Below are 13,608 nucleotides of genomic sequence, written 5' to 3' on the forward strand. Positions count from 1 at the left end.
TAGATATAAGAGATGTGTCAGCTAAGCCATTTTCTTATTTGCTCATGCCTACATTATTCCTGTTGTCCTTAATCTTCTGTTCTTTGAAGGAACTTAGATGACTTGTGAAAGTTAGCTTGGTTAAACCTAGATAATATAATCTACTCAATCGGCCAAGCATATAAAAACTGTAATACACTGAAAGATGCTTAAAGTTAACAAGTCAGCGAGAAAACCTGCAGCAAGGAAATCAACCTAGCACACTAGTAGAATATGCAGCCATCACCCAACAGATGGGTTGAGTGTGCCAGGGTCAAGGCTCACTTTAAGACCATGGACCGTACCTGCCCGTGCAGGTGGAGTTAGCAGCTCACATAGTTGTGAGACGTGCATGTGTGGGGTCTCATCATTTATGATGGTTGAGAGGTTTTGACCTGGAAAGATAGGTTAATGAGTATGTTTGCATATTAGTCTGTCCTGGAAATCAGGAATAAATTAAAAATCTCAAAGAAGCAGATTCAGAGGAACTATGAATGAAACTGATTATTCAACTTGAGCTAGCTTCCTGAGTCAGCTCCCTATAGAATTATCATCTGCTGCTCATGGGACTCTGATTTTTTCTTTTCTATTTATTATTATTATCTTTTTTTTTCTGAGACTGAGTCTCCCTCTGTCTCCCAGGCTGGAGTGCAGTGGCACGATCTTGGCTCACTGCACCCTCTGCCTCCTGCGTTCAAGCGATTCTCGTGCCTCAGCCTCTCAAGTAGCTGGGATTACAGGCATGTGCCACTGTGCCCAGCTAGTTTTTTTGTATTTTTAAGTTGAGATGGGGTTTTACCATGTTGCCCAGGCTGGTTGCAAACTCCTGTTCTCAATCAGGAGTTCCAAGCCATCCACCCACCTCAGCCTCCCAAAGTGCTGGGATTACAGGCATGAGCCACCATGCCTGGATGATTTTCTTTTAAAAGATAAACCTATTTTCTTCACTGTTTTTGGCAGGAGAGAGCCAGGAGCTGCCTGACATACCTGGTAAGCCAACTGGCCAACATGGAGCATTCGTTTCACCATATTCTCCTGCTGGAGATTAAAAGCATCACCGACACCTTCTCCTCAATCTTGGGCCCTCAGAGCAGAGACATCTTCCGCATGAGCAACAGCTTCACCGCCATTGCTAAACTCCTTACCCGACAACTGGAAAATACCAAGGCTGGAAGTGGCAGGTGAGCAAGAGCTTCTGTGTACCTCAGGGAGCCTCTGTGCACCTGTGGGGGTAGAACGCAGACAGCTAAGCCTTTCTAACTTCCAAAGGAAGCTAAAACCTGTATCTCAACAGAGAATAATATCTGTATAAATTATGGCACTTGCCAGAATCTTTCTTCTAAATGTGTGAAAACCAGAATGTAACAAACCAGTAAATTTAAAAGGTTCGCAAAATATGGTAAAGGAATTAGAACGTAGTGCAAGTAATATTTTATAGCACCCGTTTATTTACTCAACAAGCATTTAACAATTTAAATTGTCATACTGAATAATTTAACATAGCTTACTACGTATCAGGAAGCTAGACAAATATAGAGAGATAATAACAGGTTCTTTGTATTCAAGAAGCTCACCGACTAGTATGAGATAAATATTTAAGTGCATAATGGGAGAATGGCAGAATGGCCGAAAGGTTATGCTTATCAAGATGAGTTCAAGGGGCATGGAAAATACAGAGATGGAGTATGTACTTCTGCATCAAAGGGAGAGGGGTGGGAAGCTGATATCAGAAGAGGTTCCCCTGAAGAGGTGATATTTTGAACGAAGTAGTGAAAGATGACCAGATTTCACCAGGCTGTCTTTTGGGCAGCATTTGAAAAAGCACTTTCTGGAAACAGAAGTCATTTTGTATGACTACGGTTATGTTACAAGGAAAATAACATTAAGAGATGCTGATGAAGTGGTAGGCAGGGACCAGTGGATGATAGGCTCAACAGAGTTGACTAAGGAGTTCAATTTTACCCTCTAAGCAGTGAGGAGTGATTGTGGAGCTTCATACACAGCAGGGTATAATCAGTCCAGATTTCAGGAAGCTCACCCTGGCCCCAGTGCAGAGGATGTCTCAGGAAGAGGCAGATGAGCCAGATCAAGTGAGGAAAGAGCAGAAAAGTGTGCATAGGTGTTGGCCATGAGGAAATTATTGACGATTGAGGTGAGGAAGCTGCCATTGGTGTGGCTAGCAGAAAACAGGGTGATGGGGGTTGCAGAGAGAGTGGACACAATGCACAAACTGGCCTTTTCAAGAAGCTTGTCTTTGGAAAAAATATTCAAGGCCATGCAAGGTTGAGGGAGGGGTTTTATTTGTTTTTGCTATGGTTTGAATAGAGAGAAACTTAAAAAGCTTTATGACCTTTAGAAGTTACAAAAGCCCTTTATGTATATAATCTCATTTGATCCTCATGACCATTCTACAAGGCAAGAAGGGCAGATGTCACTTACTCCTACTTTATAGAAGAAGAAACAAGAAGCTCAGATACTGGGTAAATATCTTCCCAATGTTACACAATGACTAAATGACAGAGGATGGACTCAACCCCATCTCCATAATTCAGATCATAGGCAATGGAAGGTGCTCAGTTATGGAGGAGGATGGGGCCCATTTGAGACTAGTGTCAAATTCTGTGGGTTTTTTTGAATAAAAAATGATGCGTGCCATTTCCAGTGTGAAACAAGAATTCCATGAGAAGCCATCTTGATAGAGTAGTGAGCATTTAGTCATTTGGGTCCACTTTATGTTCAGCACAGTGTAGAGCCTGGAGGTCCTAAGAGATATAAGGTACTATCCTTACCATCAAGAGTCACAGTCAGAGGATGTGATGTGCTAAAAGTGCATACAATGGGCTATGGTGAAAAAGGGATGCACTGACCAGCAGCCAGGGAGTCAAATATTTCACAGAGAAGTAAAATTTAAGTTCATTTCCTATTTATTATCTTCCATCTGCCAAGCATTTCTCTAGACACTAGGTCAAGTTGCACAGAATGAATGAAAATTCCCCAGATAAAGGTAGAAAGGACACCACAAATTAAAAAAATAGCACATACAAAGATACAAGGGCTTAATAATATGTGCGCAGACTAAGGAAAGATAATTTGTTCAGTAGGGCAGGAAAGTAAGTTGAAAAGTTAGGTCAGAGGCAGATTATCAGAGGGCTTTCATGCTGTGTTAGAAGCAAGGGTTTGTTCTGTAAGCAACATGGAGGCTTGGAAAGATTTTAATCCAGAGAATGATCACAGCTCTTAGCACAGGAATTAACAGATAGTAAGCACTCAAATATTTTCACCAAATGAATAGGTAAATCAGGAGTAACTAACATCATGAAGCATTGAATTAATTTGGTTGGAGCAGCCAGTTGGCAAGAGACAGTGAGAGGTCTAGACAAAATGATGAGAGCCTAAGAAGTCAGGGCAGATCATTATAGTAGAGGACACAAAATTATGAGAAAGTGATCACCTATTGGAGGTGGAGTATGAAGAAGAGGGGAGTGGATGAACACCCAGAGATATGTAGCTTGAGTGACTGCATAGAAATGGAGATGATGCTGATAACCAAGAAAGGAGGTTGCAGGAGAGAAGCCAGCCTGGGACAGCCTCTTAGCCGCTACACACAGAGAATGTAATCTGACCAATAGTGTCACCAAAGTCAGTAACTATCCACAGAGGTAAAGTCATTGTAAATGTCCTTTTCTTTCAACACAATGAGTTTGATTGAGCATATAAAAATGTATTGTCACCTGGTTTGATATACAGATGCCTATTACAAGGGTTTCTTAACCCTGGTATTATTGATATTTGGGCTAGATAACTCTCAGTTGTGAGGTTGCCATGTGCATTATAGAATATTCACCAGCAATGTGCTGGCCTCTACCCACTAGATGATAGAAGAAGCACCCCCTTTCAATTTTGACAACCAAAAATGTCTCCAGGTTTTGTTAAATGTCCCCAAGGAAACAAAAACCTCCCCCACTTGAGAATCACTACTATATATATATACCATTCAAAAATAGCATTTTCATAGACCCATTAGTTAACTGGCAATGACCTAAACACATGGCAGCATCCAGGAGAGTCAAGGCCAGCATCACTAAAAAGATTTGCCATTTATATGCACCCACAAAGTCACTGTTGGCCAATTTTAATGATGTGGTTTTAGAAGTTTGGTTTACAGTCTCTGCAGCTGGTGTTTGAGGGAGCCATTCTGTGCTGTATGCACAGCTGAACTGTGTGTCTTCTCCAAGCCATGGCTGACATGTGCCATGAGTGAAAGTTTGAGCCCATGTCCTGGCCAGTGCTCACATATTCTCTATTGTCCCTATGGACACAAGGTTTCAAGAGGCCAGTTGACATTTCTAAGATTACTTACGTGAAAAGCTTTATATAAAGAGAAAAAATATTATAGAAGTGTGTTACTTAGGCATCTTAACAGGAAAATACATTTTTAATAAGTAGGCCTGTATTAGTCCATTTTCATACTGTTGTAAAGAACTGCCTGAGACTGGGTAATTTATAAAGGAAAGAGGTTTAATTAACTCACAGTTCGGCATGGCTGGGAGACCTCAGGAAACTTACAATCATGGAAGAAGGCAAAGGGGAAGCAAGACACCATCTTCACAAGGCAGCAAGAAGTGCCAAGCAAAGCGGGAAGAGCCCCTTACAAAACCATCAGCTCTCATGGGAACTCACTCACTATCACAAGAACAGCATGGGGGAAATTGCCCCTATGATTCAATTACCTCCACCCAGTCTCTCCCTTGACACATGGAGATTATGGGGATTATAATTCAAGATGAGATTTGGGTGGGGACACAAAGCCTAACCATATCAAGGCCCAACCGAATTAGCAATGAACGATTTCCCCATGAAAAGAAGAATTTAGGAGATATGTAGGTAGGAAAGAAAAATAAGGTCCCACTATGAAAATATGAGTCTGCATGTATGAGAATGCATTTTAAATATTTTTTTTTTTTTTTTTTACTATTTTTCTGAGGTGAGAGGGCAGGAGAGTAGGAAACAAAGAAAGGGCAAAATGAAATGTAAAGAGATGAAAAGGTCACCACTCACCTCATACCACTACTGCCATCATCCCCCACCTCAACCTGTCTCCATTGAAAATACTTCTCTCAGTTCAACCCCTCGCTGTCAATCTTCTTCTAATCGATTGTAATTATTCAGTGGGAATCTCTAAAGTCTCATGTGGACAGCCAGCCTTTTGTCTGAATGGCTCATCCTCTCTGGGATGGTTGCTAAGGCTTCTCTCCCAACATCTTTTCCTTGAATACCCTTCATTGTGACCATTTAACTTCAGTCATTTTAATCTCTGCCCCCAAAGCAGAAGGGTCTACACTTTTGTCTAAAGCATGCAGCAGAATCTGATCCTTACAATTAAAGGGGAAATGAATAAGTGAAGAGAGCTTGAAAGAAAATTAAAGATGATAAAATTCAAAACAGATGTCATCTAATTTACAAATCTGACACGTAGCCCAGCAGGCCAGATTTTAGACTTCAGGCCAAAACTACAAGATTATCAAAAGAAAAACAATTAGCATCCTAGAGAGAATGAAAAACTGAAGCAGACAGGAGCCTTTCTTGTGCCAAATGACTGAATAAATTGAGTGAGTTTTGTTAGAAGCACCAGGTGAGCCCACTTGCACTTTTCCTGCTCCTGTTTTAGAAAGAATGTTTATATGTAAATAATAAACCAGCAGAGGCTAAATAACAAGACAGCCAAGCAAAGCATTTATATTTTTTAAATTAATTCTGCAGAAGCAAAAGGGTACAAGAGCTATTATGCATTGAAAAGGAGAAGGTGTCAGATTGGAGAAGAGATCTATACCTTTCAATACCGTGCAAGTCCTATCTACCCCTAAACATCAAGCTATTTGTCTGCCAGGGCCCGGATGAAGCTGGGGAGGGAGAGGGTGAGCTCCGGGCACCTCTGTAACTGGCTGAGCCGAGCAGTGGAGTGATCATTGCCTAGAAGATGCCTTTGCCAAATGAATGTGGTGCCAGGGAGGCTGCTATAATCAGGCACCATCAGAATGGGGGCAATTTGTCACAGGTGGTCTTAGTAGGAGGTTAGGCTCAGGCCCCAGTTGGGGATGGAAACTTTGACGGACGGAAATTGTGGAAAGAAAGCAGCAGTGAGAGATAAATATGAGAAATGAAAAAAGATAGGGAGAGAGGATGATGATGGCAAAAAGCAGAAGGGGAGACCCAAGGAAAAAGGAGAAAGGGTCCTGACACAAGCCTGGGGCAGAGGAGGGTGGAGGATGGTTACAGTTCCCTCAGATGCAGCCTGCAAACTTCAGCCAGAGCTGTGAAAGTCACGGGGGAAAAAAGAAGTTGTTTGTGTAAGAAAAGTTTAAGACAAAGTGTGTGATTATAGTTTCTCCAATCCTTTGGCTTAGTTACATGAATGTTGCGTTTTTTTTGTTGTTTTGGTAGTGATGGTGGTAGTGATTATGAGATTTTATGCTTGCTCTTCACTTTAAGAATCAGGCCTGAAAACAGAAAGGGATAATGAAAGCTAAATTATAGTCAAAACTGACTGAATAGGTGTAAATCTGACTTTGGTGTAAGTGAAAAGAGATGATACAAAGGAGGGAAGGAAATAAAACAATAGCACATGCGAGAGAATGAAGGGAAAATAGGGTAACTCGACTATGTTCACAGAAAAATGACTCCAGGAAATCTGTCTTCCTTGGAGTGGCTCCAGAATTCTGTTTATCCCACATTCCATGCAATGAACATCAAAGAAATGGAGTACAGCAAAGAGACATATTTGATGTATTGTGTGGCCCTAATGTATACTCAAGCAACACAGCTTGTGAAGAACCTTTTCAACTACAAGGCCCTTTGCAACCTGTCATTCCAGAGTTCCCATCTTAACATCCTGGGAGTCACATCAGAACCTAACTCTGCTGAAATAACAATAATGCACATGCTTAGACATCATTTCCCCAAGACATTGTCCAAGACCTTGAGAGTAATCGCTCTTCACTGAGTCCACAACATAAACTGCAGAGAACAGGGGGCCAAGTTCTTCTCTGCAACTCTGCAAAAAATTCTGCATATGTAGGCCTGATCAAGCTTTAAACCAGCTCTTACCACATGGTAGCTCCTGTGCTAGGAGCTTTCACCTCTGATATATTGTTTAATCCTCACAACAAAAAAGTCTTTTCATATGCATCAGGATAATAGAAACTTCATATTAGAGCATAATAGAGTAAACCTTGCAGACAGGCAAGAACAAAGTAAAATTCTTGCTATGAGTCCATGGTAATTCCTGGAGGGCCAGTAATACAAATGCCCAGACATCAGTTCATTAAGTTTCTTTTAATTTCTTCTTTTAATCTAGTCCAGTGAATCTCAAATTTCAGTGTGGATGAGAGTTACAGTGTTCACAGTATTTCATGGATAATTCAAAAGAATTTTAAAGGAATGTCAAGAGTAACTTTTGCCTATTCCTCCCCAAAGTGGTACCCCACTAACCTTTACCATCACCTTCTAGAATGCCCTCTTTGTGCCTCTCTTCCCATTGAAGGCTGGCATTCAGAGCCAAGACTCCAGTTTGGTACTACTTCTCCATGAGGCCTTTTCCACCCACCATCACACATAGTGATCTGTGCTTTCCTCTGAGCTCCCACAGTTCATACAACCTTTCCAACTCCCAGCACATGCCATCCTGCCTTGGAGTATTAGGTGTCCTTCTGTGTCCCTCTACTCTTCCACAAACTTGAAGAGCTAATATTCACAGCCTATGCTCTATGGAAAGAAGAATAAGGTCTTAAAGTGTTCACAAGAACTTCCACATTTTTAGGTAAGACATGTTCGTACAAAGAGAAATTGATTCTTTGAAAGCAGCTGTTGGTTCAGGGAAGGTACATGAGTCAGTTCAGAACCATAATTAAAAACATGTGACATTCTGGTCAGCATTGCCCCCTGCTTAGGAAAAGCTGACTGTAATTTTGCCCCACCAAGGTAAATTTTAAGAATGAAACAAGAGTTTTGATAAGAAACGAGTATCTCTTTTCAATCTAGAGAGGTCTATGGTGATCACTTGTATAAAAAGAAAATCATAACAGCCATTTGTGGCAGTAGCTGTGGCTGTTGTTACTCCTCTGTGCACGGAAAAGGAAGAAAAGGCTTTGGTTTTGGGCCCCTCTTCTTACTGAAGAGGTTAAGTCTGACATGTGGTACCATTTATGTTCCATCTGTTATTCATTTACTCCACCAGTTGTCCTCCCTTAACGCAGCATTTAGGGTGATGTGAAGGTCTTTAAAGGTATTTCAGGAATTCATCTTTCAGCAAGAGATGTAGGTAGGAGACATTGTTATCAGCTTTGGGGACAAGGAAGCAGGCCCAGGGAATGTGAGACCTCAGACAGGCTGGCTCTGCCATGTAAGGACACAGTAGGATAGAGACTCGGGCAGCCCCAGTATGAAGTGTGGGCAATGTAATATCAGCTTCGCGGGGAACCAGGTCCATTTTCTGTAACATAGCAATGTTCGAAACACAGGGCACACAAAAAAAGAAAGCTTTTCATCAGGCACCCATGCCCTGGCTTCCCATTTCAAGCAAGACAGAGAACACCAAAGTTCTAGCCTAGGGAAAGAGGAAAAAGGGTGTTTGTGGGAGAAGAGGTAAGAGGACCTTGACCCTCTACAACCCACGTGAGAGGAGGGCCAGGGTGCCAGCTAGTGCTCAGACACTTCTTCCTGGACCCTGGTGACCTAGCTATTTACTATTTTGGTTCCCCAAATGCTCCATATTCCTTTTTAGTATCTGTTATAATTGAACTTTAAAGTTGCCATTTGCATGTCATTTTCTGAGTTTTGAACACCTTTTTAGTTTGTGTTAAAAGAGGGTGCCAAAATTCAGTTTTCCAATTAATACGAAGGGTTGCTCCCGTGACTATATATCAACTCTATTCTGGTGTCTGGTTCCCACAGGATGTTATTCAGAGATATCAGAGTATAATAACTCTTCTTGGTTACCGTGCTATATCCCCAATGCCCTAATATGTATTACTTATTCCTGGGGTAGATTCAGATGTAACCTGAACCACACCTACTTAGAGGAAGTGTGCAGAGTGGAGTGTTAAGTGAGAGCTCTGGAGGCAAACAGTTGGATTTAATGTTGGTGTAACTAAGTGACCTTAAGTGTGCCTCGGTTTCCTCATCTGTAAATGGAGTTACTAATAGGGCCAGCTTCCCTTGATTGTGTGGAAGCAATTCATGTACCAGATTTAGAACAGTGAAAACTATACGTAGAAAGCCCTCTGTAAATGTTAATGAGTAGCATTAGCACTTTGTTACAGGTGTGTATTATAATAGGTGATGGCATATCCACTAGACCAGCGCCCATCTGCAAACTGTTTCTTATCAGACTGTGATGAAGTGATTGCAGATATTAAAAATAAGAAAATAAGAAGTTAGAACTTTTATAGCAATTTAACATTGCTGTAATATCCAAGTACCTGATCAGTGGATGTTGTATGTCTTGTTTTATTCATTGCATTTCTCTAGTAGTTTATTTTTGCTATCTTTACAAAAATATTGGTCTGTGACATGAAAATTAAAAAAAAAAAATAGTTCTTTACTACAGCGAGTTTAAAAGCTACCGTATTAAACGTTGGATGCAGCTGGACCCAGACTAAGTCTGGGAACTCTCTTTAATACCTAATATTTTATTCCCTAAACTTTCTCCTGGGACCTAAAGGAAAGAGATTTAATAAATGAAAGGTGATGAACACACACCATTGTGGCCATGGTTGAGATACAGCTACTCTAAGATGGGTTACAGCTGAGGAAAAATGGTTCTTAATATTATTTATATTCATCATAAAGCAAAAGATAGGCTTTTCATTAGTTGGCAGCCTGACGGCTGTTAGCTAAACTTTGCTGTAGGTAAGGGCTGAATTCTAGGTAGACTAGGAATTGAATCACAGAATTTCATGTAGGAGTTCTATCCCCAGCTCAGTTATTGATGTGTTTTTGATTAATTATATCCTCCATTTCTGGGTAACTATGTTTCTATCAATTAAAATTGGGTTACAGTATCATATTTGAGATGAAGACTACGAGAAGATGTATCAAATAGGAAAATTTTAACCATTTTTCCTGCTCTTCCAGTGTCAAATGCCAAGAGTGACAATGTCTTAGTTCTTTAATCCTCATGGCCAGACCCTATTGCTTGCTCCTGTGCCCAGACAATAAAGTCAGCCCAGACAAAGAAGAGCACATTACCTTACAGGTCTCCCTCTTGATTGACAGTGCTTTGATGATATTCCTACTCTACATTTTTTACAGTCCTTTATAATTTACAAAGTAATTTTGTAGCTTGTGTTGTATCTGGGTGGCAGTTCATTAGGATGGGGCAGCCGTCTTCTGTTAGGGCTACTGCTGATCCGATATGCCCAGGCATCTCAGGAATCTAAAGATTTGGGGTCCATCTGAACCAGTATCTGTCAGCAGCAAAACCCGAAAATGTACCTTTACTTCGGAATGTATCCCCAAAAGGATAAAAGGCAGAGCCCACCAACTCCAAATAATCCACAGATTAAGACTTACCTTACTACAGAATTAGTGAAACCCTCAGCAGCCTTGCTTGAGGAAAAAGGCCTCTGCCCTGGTCCACTTCAGATTCTCTTATTTCATTGTCTGGGCCATCGCTTCTCAAAATTCGAATGTGTCAGTGGACACCTGGGGACCGTATTAAAGTGCACATTCTGATTCAGTAGATCTGGGATCAGAGCCTGAGATTCTGCATTTCTGACGAGCTCCAAGGTGATGCTGATGCCGGTGGTCCAGGGATCTCACTTTGAGTAGGAAAAGCAGGGGCTTTGCACTTTTTGCTGATCCCTTTTCCGTGTCTCATTCTCTCCCATGTTGGTTAAATAACTGAAAAGTGAGCAAATGGTTGGGCATCTGAATTAGAAGTGTCGCTTCCTTGTATCATGGCTTTTATATTTTCATCCTAATTTCAGGATATTCTCTTTGTCTGCAGTTGCTCAGAATTCATATTTGAAGTACAGGGATTTTTTTTTAATTGGCCATTTCTATATCCCAGTTCTTGTATGCTCGTGGAGTAGGAGAGTCCCTCTCTTTTAGTACACACTGTTTAAGATAGTGCAGTAAGAGGAGGGATTTTATAGTCCTCCCTGGCTTTGAGCAGGAAACGCGTATCTTCTAGGATTGGTACCACTTGCGCAAACCTCCTTTCAGTGTCAAATGTCCACATTAAGCAGCAGCCACTCAGGGTTTTACCATGCCTTGAATTTTTCATGCCCATTCTATATGAGCAACACTGTCAAATCCATTATCTTATATAATGCTTTCAGCAATCTAATGATGTAATATCAATCCCATTTTTATATAACAAAAATAAAACTTACAGTCCTTAAGAGTTTTATGGCATCACTAATAAACATGAAATTGGAGTCATGAACCTAAGCTTTCCCCATAAGATTATGTTCAGTCAATTTCCCCCACAACTGTCTGCTTTTGAAAACTCTTTTGAAATTTTGTGTAAATGAAGTAAACCATGGAGTTATTTCATTTTAGCAGAGTTCTACCATTGGCATGATCACATTCTGATCCCCACATAACTAGGTACCTGCCCATCTCTGCTTTTGCCCACTGAGCAGGTCAGAGGCAGGATAGATACCAAGAACTGAGTCTTATTGTTGTCCTTTCCCTTAACATTCCAGCTTAGGTGTTCCGGCAGCATTATTTACTGCAGTCCCAAAACAGATGCTAGCACTGTGAAGTTGGGGGATCTTCTCTATGATGACTGATGACCCAAGAGATTACTGAAGAGTAAGGAATATAGCATTCTAAGAATTTAGGACTCCAATGTGGATTTAGTCCATTGCATTCTCCTACTTCTCCTTTGACAAGCTTAACTCTGCAGGAGTACATACCCTGGACATGGAATTGTAAGCCAAGATCATCAAACATTAACTAATATTATTTTTCTTTGATTTAAGGAGCCAGGAAGAGAGGCTGCCAATCTTTCCACCCCTGCCAGCTTTATAGTCTCATCTCCCAGCTTAGTGAGAGCAGCGAGCAGCCCAAGGGCCAATTTGTTTCCAAGGGAAGTCCCCATTCACACAAGAGGGAGGTAATTAGGCCTCCCCCTGGGAATCCCTAGAGGTACTTTTAAAAACTTTGCTTTGGTAACAGAAACCAGAAACTGTTCAGACTAGAAATTATCTGAGTCTCTTGTAATGTGGCGTGTTGAGTTAAGGCCAAGTTAATATTTAGGGGATTATAGAACTCTGGCAAAGATTTCTGTAAAATTACCTCTGGGGTCAAAAGTGACAAATGGAAAAGAAATAACAACCCCCTGCGTGAGCCCAACCCACTGGCCCCTGCCCCCTGCCCCCACCACTCTACAAGTAAACACATACAGGACCCATGGATCTGCCAGCACTTTCACATTTGTGATGTGTTTCCTTGCCCTAGAAGGGAAGCAGAAGTTTATCTCAGGAAAAGATCTTGGTTTTTGAACTTTTTGTTCAAAAACTTTGTTTCGAACAAAATACTTCTATCTTTTTACGCTAAATTTTAAAAGCAAGAGGAAAAGAAGTAAAGGAGAGGGAATGTTTATGATAAACCCAAACCCTCTATCTACCATTTCCTGACCTTCCAATTTATTGGAATGGAAGTTTGTCCTGTCTCCCTGCCAGCAAAGTTCTGTGGCATGCCCAGGTGGATTGATGGCCAGAAACAGAAAGTTCCCTTTGACCCATCTGGAGACCTTGGCTGCCTCAATGACTTCATTACCACCCCAGTCCACTGACTTCTGTGCTCTAGAAATCTAAATCATAAAACCAAGGGAGATTGTGTAGAAGAGAAAGTCTTTGCAGTGAGAATTCTCATCAGCCTTAGATCTAGAGAGCATTTCTTTATCCCAGATACTTTATTGTTGCTTCTTCATTCTTCATATTTGTTCCCTTGCAAATTACTCTTTTTGCCTCTACTCTTGCTCCCTGCTTCTCTCCACATTTCATGTTTACCAAATAGCACTGTGCCATCCCCAAACCCTGAAGGGCCAGGAGAAGTGGCCAGTCTCTCATGGGCATCTAGTAGACCTCAGGAGGTTTTTGGGGTTTTTTTGTTGTTGTTATTTATTTGTTTTGTTTCTTGTGTTTTGTGGTTCTTGTTGTTGTTGTTTGGAGGTGGGTGGCAGGCTGACTTCAGACAACAATGTGGTTTCAGTTCACTTATTCTACAAAAATTCCAGGTCCTTTGTGTGCCAAGCACTGTGCCAGACCAGATGAGTTGTACAGGTCCCTGCCCACAGGGCAGCAGGGATTTATCCCAGAGTTGCTTTGCCAAATCTAACAAATAAAAATACAGGACACCCAGCTGAATTTCAGTCAAAGAACAAATAATTTCTTAGGATTTTTTTTAGTATAATAACTGTAGTCAAGTATAACATATTTTTAGTATATTTCACTAGGGATATACCTACACTTAAAAATACTTATTGTTAGCCAGGCTCGGTGGCGCACGCCTGTAAAATCCCAGCACTTTGGGTGGCCGAGGTGGGAGGATCACGAGGTCAGGAGATCGAGACCATCCTGG

At 41.2% G+C, this 13,608-nt stretch overlaps 1 protein-coding gene across 1 annotated transcript in view; it reads left to right on the plus strand.

Moving 5' to 3' along the window:
* Nucleotides 1-978: 978 nt before the first annotated feature.
* Nucleotides 979-13,608, plus strand: part of LOC116463581 (ventricular zone-expressed PH domain-containing protein homolog 1) — a gene marked incomplete at its 5' end in the record, with an annotated part of 118,801 nt that continues 106,171 nt past the window's right edge. Inside the window, one exon of the mRNA XM_032146773.2 lies at nucleotides 979-1,199. Coding sequence (XP_032002664.1) covers nucleotides 979-1,199 — 221 coding nt within the window. The remainder of the gene's footprint in view (nucleotides 1,200-13,608) is intronic.

The sequence above is a fragment of the Hylobates moloch genome, unplaced genomic scaffold, assembly GCF_009828535.3.
Source record: "Hylobates moloch isolate HMO894 unplaced genomic scaffold, HMol_V3 SCAFFOLD_43, whole genome shotgun sequence".
Lineage (NCBI taxonomy): Eukaryota > Metazoa > Chordata > Mammalia > Primates > Hylobatidae > Hylobates > Hylobates moloch.